Source organism: Drosophila simulans, chromosome 3R (genome assembly GCF_016746395.2).
Source record: "Drosophila simulans strain w501 chromosome 3R, Prin_Dsim_3.1, whole genome shotgun sequence".
Taxonomy (NCBI): domain Eukaryota; kingdom Metazoa; phylum Arthropoda; class Insecta; order Diptera; family Drosophilidae; genus Drosophila; species Drosophila simulans.
Genome location: NC_052523.2, coordinates 26,819,951 through 26,835,374, shown reverse-complemented (window position 1 = coordinate 26,835,374; position 15,424 = coordinate 26,819,951). Strand labels below are relative to the sequence as shown.

The 15,424-nt window shown below is 46.3% G+C and overlaps 2 protein-coding genes across 3 annotated transcripts; one reads left to right on the top strand and one right to left on the bottom strand.

Annotated features, from left to right (window-relative positions):
- Positions 1–9,734: 9,734 nt before the first annotated feature.
- Positions 9,735–11,151, top strand: LOC6730264 (phenoloxidase-activating factor 1). Its single transcript, XM_002105511.4, has 3 exons — positions 9,735–9,846; positions 9,954–10,371; positions 10,432–11,151. Exons 1-3 carry the CDS (start codon positions 9,786–9,788, stop codon positions 11,009–11,011), a joined length of 1,059 nt encoding a protein of 352 aa, XP_002105547.1. The 5' UTR covers positions 9,735–9,785; the 3' UTR covers positions 11,012–11,151.
- A 1,795-nt stretch (positions 11,152–12,946) lies between these two features.
- On the bottom strand, positions 12,947–14,895 carry LOC6730263 (heterogeneous nuclear ribonucleoprotein A2 homolog 2). 2 transcript variants are annotated; one of them, XM_016177870.2, is made up of 3 exons: positions 13,841–14,895; positions 13,178–13,780; positions 12,947–13,114 (listed from the first exon to the last, which is right to left on the bottom strand). In XM_016177870.2, the coding sequence occupies exons 1-2, from the start codon at positions 14,689–14,691 to the stop codon at positions 13,213–13,215; spliced, it is 1,419 nt and encodes a 472-aa protein (XP_016037035.1). In that variant the 5' UTR covers positions 14,692–14,895; the 3' UTR covers positions 12,947–13,114; positions 13,178–13,212. The 2 variants fall into 2 exon arrangements, with proteins under 2 accessions (XP_016037035.1, XP_002105546.1); XM_002105510.3 differs by having other exon boundaries at positions 12,947–13,780.
- Positions 14,896–15,424: the final 529 nt, after the last annotated feature.

Below are 15,424 nucleotides of genomic sequence, written 5' to 3'. Positions count from 1 at the left end.
GTTTGTGGTGTTAGTGATTTCCATGCTTGTGGTTTTTAATAACTAGTTTAAGTGCATTTCAGAGTTGCAAAGCGTTCTTCAAGTGTGATGCTTTCTAGCTGAAGATTGTCAGCGCCTTTCAAGTTTGCCGCCCGCCATCTGAGGAGCGTTTGAGTTAATCGTAGTTGCGTTGCATCGCCGAGGCGATTGCTGCAGTGGTCTTATCGGGTCCGTCGGACCACGGACCTTATCGACTTCCTCCGAGGCCCTGCTCCGAAAGGCCGGAAGTAATGAGTGCCGTGTGTTGTCGTCGGCGACGCGGGCTTATCAATTTCACAATTGCACAGGGCTTTATCTGCAGCCAGCATAAAAAAGCCCGCTAAATGAGAGGCAGTTCCACTGATTTTTACCCTTTTTTCTCCAACCACAAAACCCTCAGCACTCAACGCCCAGCAATTAAAAATCATTTTTCATCTGCCGTTCACACAATTGCTAGTCAACTTTCCATTTTCCCCAGAGGACACGAATCCGTGGCAAAGAAAAAAGTGGCAAACAAAGCCACACATCAACAGGCCGAAATGTAGGAGCCGGGGTTTTTGGTCCTGGACGACCACTTTGTCATGCCGACAATTTGCTGCCAATATTTTGCCAGTTTTTTTTCTGGTGCGGTGCGAATTACTCCGCTGGTTTGCCTTCAATTATGCAGCAATTGAAAAATTACTACGTGTACAACAATTTCGGTTTCAGTTCATTTTTTCGCACCTCGAAGTGGGGGAAAGGGTTGGGTTTTAGGCCGGCAGACAACAGGTTTTAAATTTGTCACCGCAACGACAAACATGACAAACGCCAAATGAAGCGCAAATTTAATTACGCAATTTTATTGGATTAACAGGCGCAACCTGAAATGCGGATAAAAACAAATTTAAATATGCCGCACACATGTGCCTCAGCCTCAGCCCCAGCCACGCCCATTCCTTGTTTTTTGGTCCACCCCATTGGAGCTGTTGGCCCGGTCAAAAGCCGTCTAGTCGCGTAGGTGAGTCGTAAATTTACGCGCCATTGTTGGCAGATTTGGCCCAACTCCCTAATACCTTAACCCCGGGATGCTCCTGTTGTGTTGACGCCAATGTTGGCCTGCCCCCCCTACTTCTTTTTCTTCACCATCCCCCCGCCCATGTGTGTGTTATCTTCCTTTTTTGGCCTTTTCACTTATGCAAACGGAACATTTGAAAAATATGTTGGCAGGATAAACAGCAGGGCCACAAAGTGCAGCTGATGCCCCCAGACGAACTGGCCTCTCCAGACTGCTTTCTGCCGCCCTGACGTTTTAATGAGCATGCAACGCTGCAACGTGCCCCTTCCGCACACAGAAAACAAAATCGAGTGCTTTAAGCAGCAAAGAAACTGCTAATTGAAAGGTACTAGTTGAGGTGTTTAAAAGTATGCCATACCAATTAAAGTCAGTGCTCAAAAGTTAAGTTCCATCTTGCTAAGAAGTATATCTACTCTTTTCTCTCAGTGCACCACCCCATTTTTCACACCCACTTTTTGCCAGCCAGCATCCTTGTTAAATTCATTAGTAAAACGTTGCACCTTCAGCGCAATTTCCAGTCAGAGATAGAGGGTCCGGAGCACACGTCTGTTTGGCCTGATGTTGCCACACAGTACACACGAAATTAAAACCTACCCCACCACCCATGAGCAGCCCCACCCCCTCCCCTCGTGCCACCGAAATATCAGCCACAACAACAGCAACATCCCCACCATGAACGAACAGACAACATGACATGATACCGATACTAAACTGACACTTTGACATGGACTTAACCCTAAAAACGCTTTGTTGGCTTTATTGGTGTCGGTTGCCCTGCGCTCTGGCCCCCCGCTTCCCCACTCCCCCTTGCTCCTCGAAATTTGGGGGCTAATGTGTGAGCGAGGTATCAAGGTATCCACTTGATTTTTGCACTAATTTACGTGGATTAAGCGCTCGACGTGAGTGTGTGACCTGGGTATTAAGCTTAAATACCTTTTAATTGACAATTTGTGTTTGGCCATTTGATGGCTGATTTTGTTTATTTATTGTGTGTGTGGGCTGGCTCATTAAATGTATTTAAGCCGGAACGATGAAGAGAAACCCCAATTAATCTTATGGGTACAACGTACACAATTAACGTATATATAGTATATATTTTATAAGTTTAAGCTCGAACAACCTTTGATTAAACTTCCGCACCCATCTCGCCACTCTATCCAATTAACCTTTGGCCAGAACTTTTCCAATTCTTCGGATTAGTTTCCATCGAAAAAAGCATACTTCAGCTGCAGGTGAAGCTTGTCCGCCTCATTTGTATGCCACTAAACTGTGTGGAGAAACTTTCTTCGGGCATTAAGAATTGTGTGAAATCAAATTCCCCCTCCTCGGCCAGAAATTCGATCCATCAGCTGCAAGTTGTTCTGTGAAAAGCTGAAAAGTCTCGCCACACAAGCGAAAAGTTGCACAAAAAATGGCTTAAATCAGCGAGTTTTTTTTTCTTTCTACGGTTTATCTCACGGGGGCGGAGGCGTGGGGGCGTGGCAAGTCAGCCGCTTAAGCCGCCGCACGGTGCAGCATCGTCTAATTGAACTGAACCCAACAGATATTTTCAATTAGCAGCAAAACATTTGTGAGCTAAAAAAGTTTTATTTAATTTTTTCTCCTCCGCTTTTTTTTCCTTGCCTTTCCTTGCACCTTGAGCTCAAGGACCTGTGAGTGGAGAACGGGAGGTGAATTCCTGCGGGGCAAACACGTCCTGGCGCCAATAAAAAAAGGCACCTTAGTGCTGAGAACTTTGGCCAGCGGCGGACAAAGTTTTTAATGCCATTAAAGGACGAAAAAACGGCGCTACAAGACGTGAAAACTTTGCCACCGCCTAAAAGGTAAGAAGAAAGAAGGAAATAACCAACCGGACTGCACTGAAAAAATGTCAAATAAACAAAAAATGGTAAAAAAAAGAGAAATTTCCTTAACTCGTAAACATAACTTAATCCACCAACTAGCTTTTAAAGTAAATTGAAGTTTTATACCTAATTCAATGGTAATTTCTAAAAATGCAAGCCTAATTTAGACAGCGACCATAAACAACGGTGATCTTCTTGTTGCCATAAAATGTTCGTAACATTTTTCCAGAAGCCTCTTTATGCAAGTGCGTAAATTGAATTGATAAAAGCGGCCAGCACGAAATGCAAATGCAGTGTGCGGCCGGAAATGACTACAAAATGTTGAAAATCTACAACTTGAGATAAGGCCCGGGAGTTCAAACAAACTAATTCAAAAGTGCGTGTCCTGTGCGATTCCGGATGTGGCACTGTTTCGTCCTGTTTCCGCCTGTGCCGCAAAAGTATGCAACACAAATCAGCGCATAATGGCTGCCATCCAGCCATCCATGTCCACTTCCATGGCCATGGACCACGATGCCCGATCCACTGCCGTATTCATGCCCATGGCCATGGCTGTGTTTGCACTCGGCTGCAGGAACAGGAGCGGAAGGATATGCGGTGGCAGGACCTCGACAGACCACGCATTTCAATAATTCTAATTAATTTATTAACGCTTATCAGCGGCGATAAATTTGCCATGGCAGCAGTGTTTGCCCATGTGCCACGATGACCGTCCCCTTGCTGGATTAGGGCTAAAACTCACTGCGAACTCTTTGCGGATGCTTCACTTCTGGGCCACAGGACAACAGTCCTAAGCTGACAAACTGACTGACTGACTGACTGAGGGTATCACTGCCCGTCCACCGCCCCGAAGAAAGCCCTTTGAAAGTGGCACTGAAGATGCACATGGAGCGATAAGTTAGCCCGGCCCAGATTCGCAGCCATAAATGGAATGAAAAACTTGGGAAAACCCAGTCATTGACATCTCTCGTAAATAAGCGGGACTCGCAGGAGTCCCAGGACTAGGCGTTGATTTTAAAATGAGCCCATTGATAAGCCGGAGCTGGCACAGAAGTAAAAGAAAGTGCTGAGGTGGCCAAAAAGCAAGTGGAGCGTGTGTGCGAGAGTCACGGGTTCGACTAACCGATACTTAGCTTATGAAACGTATAGAGATATGCTCTTATAAGTCTTAAGATAGTTTTTATTATATCTATGAAGTCTTGTTTCACACTTGAAATGTTGTTTTAGGACAGGAATATTCTAGTTTTTTTATCTCTTAAGAAAAGTAGTAAGCCCATAAAACTTACTTTTTCTAGGGTATCCTAAACCGCTCGTTTGCCTGCTCCTTTTTTGTTGTAAACCTCGAAACGACTTTTGTTTCTGTCGCCCGAGCGACTGAAAGTGTTAAAATTTATTGACGCATTTAGATCAAAACTAAAAATTGTCTCCCATTTGCCATGTTCCACTGCGATGTGGCTCATTTGTACGGGCTTCGTCCTTTTCTGCTGAGTCGGCAGATCGCCGTTTGGTTGGTTGGTCCTTTTCTTTTACCACTGGCCCCGAAGCCTGATTCTGGCTTGGTGTGTTTTGTTTTAATGCGAGAGTGCCCTGGCCAATCTGCCACGCCCCCGCCCAGTATTCAGATTGCCTAGCCGGCGGCCAGAAGGGAAAATCCGAGAGATATACCTTAATGCATTTTACTCATATTGAAAAGCACTTAAACGGCGGGGGTTGCGAAAATATGAAAATCATAAAAACCTTCGGCGGGGCGGGGCGGAGCGGAGCGGTGGGTTGAACATTGTCTGAAGGTTGCTTATTTTATTATTATTTTACAGGGAATTATCTCATTTGAGTGGAGTTTGCCCCGCGCCCTGCCTTCCATCCATCCATCTCGATATCCTGCCCGCAGTCTGCTGTGTAATGTGTGCGTAATAACATAATATCCTTAAGATATTTTAATATTGCCTGCCGCTGCATATTGAACTGCGGCGTCGTTCGCATCCAGGACCTTTCCCCCCGTTGTCCTGGATCTCGCATTTTCGTCCTGCGCTCGGTCCTGGCCGCATTTCAACATATTTGGCTTTACTTTGGCTGCCGGCGTGTTTGCTCCTCGCTTTCCTTCCTTCCTTCCTGCGATTTAACAATACCTTTGTGCATCGTAAAATAATTGCCGCAGGGGCTTGTAATCTTCTGGGTTTGGGTGGCTTGCAATTTTCATTTCGGCCAAATTTGGCTTACCATTTTTCGTGATTTCATTTTTTGGAGCAGCTAAAAGGTTTCGCAAACGCCGGCTTACACGAGGGACATATTTATGGATGTTTGGCATACTTGGCAAGTCCTGAAGCCAGCGATTTGAACAACTTTATTAGGGGATTCCCATCGATTGCTTATCGCGGAAAGGTGAGCTTGCTTTAAAGATTTTGCAAGACTTAAATGAAGACTGAAGTTACTTACCTTTTATTTGACTTTCATTCAGCACTTTCTTCCTCATGAGCTCTTAGCTAGCTCCTGGCGTAATCCCTCTAATTCCCCCATATCATATCCACAACGAATACTCATAAACGTAAGAGTCCTCGTTATCGGCTCCACTTTATGTTATGAGAATTTCTCCTTCACCCCATCAATCCATTATCCGATGTGTTCCTCCTGCCTCAGACTTGTGTGTTTATCAATAATGTGCTCAGAGTTTCTGGTGTTTGGCTCATGATTGTTTTTAATAAGTCGCTGCCCTCTGCCCCCGCCCCCGCCCCGCCTCTTCCCATCACTGTTCAGGACCGCTCGACATATGCGGCAACAATTTAACGTTGAGGTCATAAATAAAATCGCTGTCCCCTCGGCGACTTGACTCCATTTTCAGGGTTTCTTAGTCGAAGTGCGGTGACATTATTATTGGAAGAGAGTCGCCGCGTCGCTGGCAATTTGGGTATATATGGGTATATGAGCATTTGAGTATATGAGTGTGCGGCACTCGAGTTATTGACAAGTTTATGTGCTTAATCCTTCCATAAAGCGCACCATTAAAATGCCAACAAAAGGTACTTTATATGAAAATTTCCGAACCAGCCCGTGGCGTCCACTTTTATCGTCAGCTAGCTCATCGTTCAAATTTCAATGAACGCGCCGAAATTGAAATGATTCCTTACACTTGGAAAAAAGAAGAGTATAGTCCATTGATGATATTAAAATCTAATTAATTCAAAGTAAAACTATATTAAACAAAGCTAGAGAATGTGCAAAAATTACCAGGTATGCCAGGTTTTAAACCTTTAACTACTTTGTTCTAGATTTTCTTCAGGTGCACTGTAAGATATGTATGTGTATCTGTATCTGCGCGAGCCTAAGACAATCGAATGTTGTGGGCGTGTCGAATGGCACACGAAGTCGAGGCAGCTGCCTGGCCCGCCTGGAGCATGGGCACCATCCTAGTGCCCCCCATCCTCCAGTTGGTGCCTGATATGCTCGGGTATTTTTATTGCCCGTGCCCCGCGCTCGCGATTCCGTGCATAATAGTGTAAAACTAGACATATATCTCCCGAGCGGCTATATATTCGCCTGTGGCGAGCTGCTATTTACAGCGAAACTCACGAATTCGTAATAAAAATGTTTCGCACTGGCAAACGTGTGGCCAGAAGTGAGGATTTTGGGGAGCGAATTTGAAAACGGAATGGTTCCGAGCGGAAGGCGCAAAAAGGCCTCGCAAATGAGAGACAGGCATTAATTTTTGAACATTTTTATTTACCTCCCGAAATGAAGCGGGTGGAGCGGGGAAGGAAGTGCCGACGATTTGGGGGAAACAAGTTGAACTCATTTCACAAGTGTTTATAAAAAATAAATACGAATTTCGGCATGGATGAGTAATGCACTGCTCTTTTATCAGCAGGCAGCTTCATTAGTTTTTGCATAATACATAAATTAGTCAGTACTAGAGATATGTTCCAGCTAACTTCAGAAGTCCAATCTCCATGTGTGTCGGTTCCACTGGGCGCCAACCCCCCATCCCGCATCCAATCAGCTCCCCTCAAAAAAAAAAAAAGCTTGGTTTAGGAAAGAAAAATGATGGAACCTCTTGCAGAGCACATTTAAACGATTTCACATTTCTTAATGATTCTGACAGCTGAATGATCTTTCATTCGGGGTGCCCAAATGTGGTTTTCGTATTCTCCGTTCGCGCCTGTCAGCCCCAATTTGGGATTCTGAGATGCTGAAATTCGGCCGAATTTGTGCCTCAAGTGGCGTCGGTCTTTAGTTAATGTCAGTCAGAGAGCCCAGATGTTGCTTAAGTTCGGTTTGCTTTCGGCATTCTCTTCTGTGGGATTAATTAAGAACGGGCCATGTACACTCGCAACAAAGACCTCATCAAAAGGGGCAACCTGATCGGGCTTTTTAATTTTAATTCCACTGCTAATACATCATCGCAAGTCAATGCAAAGGTGGTGCAGTGTGTGTGCAGCGGTTGAGTGGTTCAGTGGCTCAGTGGTGCGGTCGTGCGTGTGTGTGATAAGTCCTGGAAAGCGCCGGACTACACGTTCTAATTTTCACAACAGTTGGTAATGCACACAACCCTCAGGACAGCCCCTATTTTCGCCTTGATTTCCTCACATCCCATAACTATACCTACACTGGGAAAAATGTATGCATCAATATTCTTCTCACATGCGTAGAATGGTTTCTCATTTTCTTATCATCTGGTAAAGTAAGTGTTCCATAGAGCAATTTTAAATCAAGAATGTGTGTGTATCTCTTAGGTCCAAGTATTTAAATACCAAATTTAGATTGTTACGCATTTCATATTTGTATAAAACTTTGAAAACCGCTTAGTGTAGCCTAGTGCGAAAATCAAGTCGAGGCCAAAGTTGCCCCATGCCGCATCCCGAATCCGCGGCAGATCCTGGTGGTGTTATTTCGCTTTCCTTGTTGCCCTTGTTGGTGGTGGCAACGTCAAGGTGAAAGCCGCTTAAGGTGGATGAGGGGATGGGGTGATGGACGGGGACGAGGACGAGGCAGGAGTCCATTGTTAGGACTCAACATGTGCGCGATTGGATTAAGTGGCGAACGACGGCGATTCAAGGACAATCAATGGAACAGCACGAGAGTCCTGGGCGTCCTGTTCCCGTGCCTCGCCACCTTCTGTCCAAATCGAAGCTAGACCGCGTAACAGAAATCCATTAAGGTGACCGTTTTATTTGCTACATTAGCGGAGGTCGGGGTGGCGACTTAAATGCATGCATTTAGCCATCTGGCTGCATTTCGTACCAGAGTACAAGAGTGTTAATTGAGACTTCTTTTTATTGGTGTTCCGGAGTGGGTATTCATGCGGAATGGTCAGGACACACGGATAGTCCCATATCCGAGTTCAAAAGCAAGGCTCTGCATGCAAATACCGAGCGAAAGGATAGGTTACAGGATTCGGGCAGCTGCTACTTGGCGCTGAGGAACGCCCACGTGCCGTAGAAATGCCAGGAATGCCGTCCCGGAATTTCCAATCAATTTTAATTGGCACCCCATCGATGGAGGACAGCGAGAAGAAATCCAAAATATTTGTGCATAATTTTAATTAGAACATTTTTCTATTTGCGCAATTTATCTTGTGAGTTCGTTTTGGGACACTTTACTTAGGAACCGGTGGCAGACGTTCAATGGGTGTCAGAGCCAGTGCAATAAATTATTTTAAACGAGCATATCGAAGATGTGTCGCCCTCTAAAATTCAACTCACACATGTGCCGTTGGGTATTCGAAATATTTTTATGGCTAGATCCCTGGATCCCTGCCTGGCCGGGCGTAGGTATCGTCGTAGGGATTTATGTGCAATCGGGGGGCTCGGAAATAGGAGATAAATCTGCTGCCCACTCAAGCGGCCAGCCAATCAAAGTTGCAGCCACTTGAATGCTCGCAGCGGGACACTCTCTCTCTGCTCTCGGAAAACTCATTTAAGTTTTCCTCGGCCAGAGAGATAGGTGAAAAGGATAAGGTCGACTCCAAGGGATTGGGCAACTTTGGTCCGGCTTAATTGCCCAGTGTCCTTGCAGCGAAAGGGGAGGCTTAATTGCCTCAGCCTCTGATTGCGACTCCGATTCTGCCGTTTGACTCCAGTGCTTAATTGCCATTTAGTCCTTTTTAATGGACTCCACTGTACGGGGACACTGGCCCATGTTCATTAATGACCACCACGGCTAGATTTCCGCTCACCTCCTTTCGTAACTTTTGCGAAGCCCTGTCGATACCCAGATAGACTTGCAAATGCCAGCATTTTAATGGCAGCATTTTTGACTTATCTGTCCATCTGGGCATCCTGCATGTCCTGTGTGTCCTTCGTGTCCCTTTGCCCCAAAGGGGCTCTCAGCCCGTTTGTGTTGCATAAATTTAGCCAAATTGTTTTGCTACCGCCCGATAAGACGCCGTCGATGGCATGACAATTAGCCCGAAACTACATTTAAAATATTACTTGTGGTCCTCCGAGTCTGTGGTCCTGTATCCTGTGCCCTCGTCCTTTGCCGGCATTAATTGTTTCTTGGGATCGTCTGTCGAAAGTGCAAACACAATCGGATTCTGATATCCCGACTATTGACTATTCGTCGAGAATGACAAGTGGTTTATATATATATATTGATTTCAGAACTATATTCAAGCGAGTTTTAATTGCCAATGTGCTATATCTTGTATAGCTTTTTTTCTTATCATTATTCATTCGGGACTTCCCAACGGTCTATTTTTTCAATGACAAATCTATGTTTTGCGGTATTTCTCTTGCTTAATCTGTAATCTTTGACTTGTTGACAAAACAACAGAAATAATCGCACTGAAGCTAAAATCAATTTTATTTAAAGTAAAGGAAGACTGCCAAATCGTGATACATCGTAGTCGAGGCTTACGGAGCTCAGTCGCAATCGCAATGAAAGTGATCGCAGCGGTTTTGCTGTGCTTTTTAATTAACCGCGCGGCCCATGGACAATGTAAGTGCATAAAGCGGAAATTAGTACCAAAATAAGAAGCCAGCTCAATGGAAACTGCATACCGGTACTCGATTGAACTCGGTTTTCGTATTTGTGGTCATTTACAGTCCAGAGTTGCCAGAATCCCAACCAGCAGACTGGATATTGCGTGGACATCGCCAGGTGTGTGCCACTGTATTCCGTGCTGGCGAAGAGTAATCCTACAGACTCCGAGATCCAGTTCATGCGAGACTCCCGCTGCGGATCTACCAAGAACAATCCGCCATTCGTCTGCTGCACTCAGGATACGGACTACAAGACGACGCTTCCCGATCAATCCATCTGTGGGGGCAACATAGCCCAATACCAAATCACTAGAGGCAAGGAAACCGTTGTCACGGAATTTGCCTGGATGGTGCTGTTAGAGTACCGTCGTCATGGTGAACAAGAATTGGGAACGCACTGCGCGGGATCACTGATCAGTAGCCGATATGTTGTAACAGCGGCTCATTGCCTGTCCAATAACAAGGCCGTCTATGGAGACATGTAAACGGCCTTATACTTGTTGCTAGGGTTTTTTTTATTATTAACTATTGCCTCTTTCAGAGTCTCTGTGAGATTGGGCGTGCATAACACTAGTGACATCGTGTATTCCCACAATGCAGAGCGCCTACCGGGCCCTGTGAGAATCGCGGTCGAGGAGATCCACGTACATGAAAGCTTCGGTACACGCCACATGTCGTACGACATTGGGCTGATCCGCTTGGCGAGAGAGGTTGCCTATTCGCCCAGCATACGACCTGTTTGCTTGCCCTCGACTGTGGGTGTGGAAAACTGGCCATCCGGTCAGGCGTTCACCGTGGCAGGATGGGGTAGAACCCTCACCAGAGAAAGCAGTCCCGTCAAGATGAAATTGGAGGTAACATACGTGGAGCCTGCCCTGTGTCGTCGCTGGTATGCTTCTGGACCTGCCGTGGATGACTCCCACTTGTGCGTCCGAAGTAGAAGTCAGGGTGATAGCTGCACTGGGGACTCCGGCGGACCACTGATGGCATTCCGCGAGGGCGTTTGGGTCCTTGCGGGCATTGTGTCCTTTGGCAACTACTGGTGCTCAGGAAGCTGGCCAGGTGTCTACACAAATGCTCTTTTCTACGAAACGTGGATCACGCAGCATATAAAACCTTAAGTTCAAGCTCTCTTCATGCACAAGCATAAATAGATTTTGATAAGGAAAAGTATATGAGAGCTTCCCTTATCAATAAATGTGTTTCTAAATATTTCTGCTTCATAGCAGCAATGCTGATTAAACAAGCATTTAATATATTACACCTTCTGAATGGGTCTTCTTGAATGCCCAGCACTGAGTTGAACATTTTCCGACCTCCCCTTTGGCTCATTTCAACCTGCCACTTGAGGCAGCTTCTGCCCATGGTGCACTTACATTTAATGAAAAAAGGAGCATTATTATTAAATTATACCCAAGAAGAAGTCCCCTCTCTCACCTCTTCGTTGCCATTCGAGAGCATGACATAAACATAAACTTTGCGCCTTTTGTGTGAGCGAGTCCTGCGGGTGCTCCTTCTATATGTATATACTTATCCTGATCCTGGCCGGCGGCTAGCAGCAACAACAAGAATGGCAACAAACACCTTTAATATTTTCATTATGAAGTCATTCAGCGCGATTATTAACGCGTGACCCCCAAGGCGATGCACAGCATCCAGAACGAACGGTCAAAAGCGGACAAAAGTTCAGGTCCACCCTAATGGACAACAGCAGCCCAGCTTTGGAGCAGTTTCCAGTGCACGGAGAGAAAATGTTTCTATCGATGTAAGGTCGAAACGGGGACCAGAAGAATGCAGTTAACAACATTAATTTGTTTAATTTCATTTAAAAAGAAGCTGGATGATTGCTTTTGATAACAGCTTGAATATTTGATTTCTTGGTTATTGTGGGAATGACTTAGAAATATTTTCTCTGAGTGTGCTCCAGCGCTGAGGTAAATTACAATTTTTGTTTATAAGTGGCAGCCGCTGGGCAAGTGCAGCTGTACCTAATAATCATAATAATTGCGCCATGGGCGTCGACGGCGTCGTCAACTTTTCCAGACGCCAACACCGCCCCCATTTCCCTCGCAGCTTCGGCAACAACAATTGCTTATAAAGTGCGTGTGACACATTAACGGGAAAAGTCCGGCGCGAAAAGCGGGAAAGCCTTGGCAGACAGGGAAAAAAGGCAAATAAAACTCGCGGCCAGTGGGCGAACTTCAAAAGAAATAAAGGAGAGGAGAAAATAAAAGAAAAGTCCTTTAATGCCGTGAATTTTCCGCGGGATTTCTATAAAGTGCAGCGGGGTGTGGGATGGGGAAATTAGATGGGGGGTCACTGCGGTTTCTTCGGCGCAAATTGAAAAAATGTTCGTGCGTAAATTGGCTTTTGGGTCGGGGATGCTCTCCATATCGGCCAGAAATTTAAATGGAAACAGGCGTGGCCAGGTCACCTCACATCCGCTGTGCCTGCCACTTTTTCAAATTGAATTTCGTTTCGAGAGCTCCTGAGAAGGCCAAGCGGAAAGTGAAAGTGGAAAGCAAGGAAAAGCCGGGAAAACCGGCAGCAAATTAAAAAGAAATTAAGCCAATTTGCCTGTACAAGCCAGGATGTGCGGCTCAATTTCAGGAGCCGTGGTCAAAAGTGGCCGCGACTTGTTGTGGCTCGTAAATCTTGGGCCATAAATACCAGGGCCTTCTGCTCCTTTTCGCCTCACTTGCCAAACGTCTTTATTCCGGCGTAAAATTCTTTAATCTTGTTCAATTCAATTAGTTCGAGTTGACTAGTTAATGCCGCTCCAAGTGTCCGCGAATGTCCTTTTTGTCCGCCGGAGGTGAGTTATCTTCCTGCCCCGACTTTGTCACCGAGCATTAACTTTGGCAATTTATGGCCACTCCAAGCGGAATCGCTTGCGTCCTGATGTTTATGGTTATCTGGGGCTGATCAGGTCCTAATTAGGGAAATAACCTTTCCTGGTTGCTGGCTCGTGAATAGGAATAAATTGTACATCCAGCCTACAGATGATCTGAAAATATTTAAAAGTATTATTCGTGCTTCCGTTAATGAACATGGGCTTAATAACCAATGATTTATTTATTTCTTTGCCTTATCACAGAATTTAACACAACCGAAAGAAACAAGCCAATGAATTGCACAATGTGAATTTTGAATACGTTTAAATAGTAAGGCGATTGCAGTCTTGATTTCGAGGACGAAGTTCACGAACATCAGCGGATACAAATCTAATAATAATATAAGAGGCCTATGAAAAGTTTATTGAAAGGTCTCGCCATGCTGAACCCCACCGGTGTAGACTGCCATCAACATCGTATGATCCGATCTAGTTGTCGCCCACGCCTGGATCATGATCATGATCACTTGGGGCACATGACGATTCTGCCAAAGGGGAAGACGCTCTCAAGCCATCGGCTCTGGCGTCCAAGTCCTGGCGTGGCGAGGAGACGGGCGTGGAGCTATCATCACGAGGCTTGGCATTTCCGAAGATCAGAGCAGCCTGTTTGGTTTCAGCCAGAGAGTTTATGGGTGCAGTCACAGTTCTGGGCTTGAGCACTAGCTTGGGCCGATCATCATCATCGCGTACTGCGAATTGAGTGCTCGAAGATGGACCTGTTCCACATGATGCCGACTCAGACGCTCCGTGCACAGGACGATTGTTGTCCCCGCCAAAGCTGCTGTTCCCATGGTTATTGTAGCCGCCAGAACTTCCAGAGTTGTTTGGATTGTAGTGTCCACGGCGATCGCGGTTGCGATTCTGCACGAAATTGGTATAGTTGCCGCCATTTACGACCCCGAATCCACCGCCGCCTCCATTTCCATTGAAGTTCCGCTGCGGATTGCCGCCTCTTGCTACTCCAGCACCTCCTCCGCCTGCGCTGTTGTTCATGGATCTGGAAAATGAATATGTAGTCAAGACCATTTGAGTGCTGCATTGGCAATTCATTTCTTACCGGTTGAAGTTGTAGGTGCGATTGCGTTGGAATCCTCCGCTGCCGATCGATTGCTGATCCTCGCGGTCATCGAAGTTACGTGGAGCTCCTCCCTGGTAACGATTGCCATTTCCACCTACACCAACACGGCTATTGAAACCACCTCGAATGGTGCGGTTGTAGTTAATGGACGTGGTGCTTTGTGTGGGGCTGCTGTTGGACATATGGTGGTTGCTGCTGGTGCTGCGGGGTTCCCTCCTTCTAAACTGGTGGGATCCCACGCTGTCGTCGCGCCGATAGTTGCGCCTCTGGTAGTAGGGACTGTTACCGTTTGTTGGTCCCGTGCTGCCTCCTCTTCCGACGCCACCACCTCTTCCGGCGCCACCACCTCTGTCGTGGCCCACTCCGACTGGAGGAGCTCCGCCAACTCCGCTGGGAGCACCCGGGTTCTGCCGGCGATGGTCGGCTATATCGATACGCAGGGGGGCCGAAAAGTTGTCCAGCTTGATGCGGCCGTTGCAGTTGAGAGCACTCTTCAGCTGTGCCAGAGTCTCGAACTCCACGTAGCCATAGCCCTTGAACTCATCGGTCTCACGGTCCTTGATCAGGCGCACATTCTTCACCTCGAAGTCCGAAAAGATCTTCATTACATCGCCCTGGACGAGACCCTTGGGAAGGTTGCCCACATAAGCGATGAATGGTGGTTCCGTGGGCACCTGACGCTGCCTATCGCGATCCCTGTCACGATTGCGATAGTTTTGGAAATTACTGCGATTGTCCCGATTATCGCGATTGTCCCGATTATGGTCTCGATAATTGTATGTATTATCACGATTGAACTCTCGGTCCCGCTGGCTGGAGCGATTGGCCATGCTATTAGGTCCTAGTCCCAATCCTACTAAAATATATATACCTAGCCGTAGCCACGCAATCCTCTAACCACGGACACACGGAGTACCAAACGCTCAAAGAAAAAGTCCGGAGCTCGATATTCCAGACGCTGTTGATAAGTCTACACGAGACAAGGGACTGGATTCGGAGCTAAAGGGTTCCAAATGATTTCTAACAGCCCGGAGACACTGATTTCAATCCCACTCGATGGAAATGTATAGAATATATGCTGTTCCCTACTAAATTCCCATAAAATAGTTTTTTCTCCTATAGTACAACTTGTGCGAAACAAAATGGAAGCTGGAGTTAAATCTGCTGCATGCTGAGCACAGAGCTCCCAGTTAAGGTAAACCATAAATGATTAATTACGGCGCCAGGCTCCAGACCCATTCCCCTTTTTCGCAAAACATGTGTAAGCAGCAGCTCCATCTTCTCCGCCAGTTTGTGTTTGTTTTATGGATAATGCCAACAAAAGCAGCAACAGCCAGTACATGAAAAAGTCAACAGAAAATAGTGCAGCAGCAGCAGCAGCAATACCAAAGAAGCGCTTTCTGTTTGCCCCGCGAACTCATGACTCATTTTTGTACATTTGTCAAAATGTGTGCCATACATCATTTTAAACAGTGCAGCCTGGGGGAGGGATAAAGGTTGCGCAGAGTGAGGGATCACTGTGTTTTAGCCACAGCCTGGCTTTCATTGAAAGCCCCATCTCGT

Excerpts from the sequence above, each read along its gene's own strand:
- LOC6730264 (XM_002105511.4), top strand. The coding sequence starts at position 9,786 with ATGAAAGTGATCGCAGCGGTTTTGCTGTGCTTTTTAATTAACCGCGCG. Across the intron at positions 9,847-9,953 it reads CCGCGCGGCCCATGGACAAT|TCCAGAGTTGCCAGAATCCC; the intron begins GTAAGTGCATAA and ends GGTCATTTACAG. Across the intron at positions 10,372-10,431 it reads AAGGCCGTCTATGGAGACAT|AGTCTCTGTGAGATTGGGCG; the intron begins GTAAACGGCCTT and ends TGCCTCTTTCAG.
- LOC6730263 (XM_002105510.3), bottom strand. The coding sequence starts at position 14,691 with ATGGCCAATCGCTCCAGCCAGCGGGACCGAGAGTTCAATCGTGATAAT. Across the intron at positions 13,781-13,840 it reads CGCACCTACAACTTCAACCG|ATCCATGAACAACAGCGCAG; the intron begins GTAAGAAATGAA and ends TTCATTTTCCAG.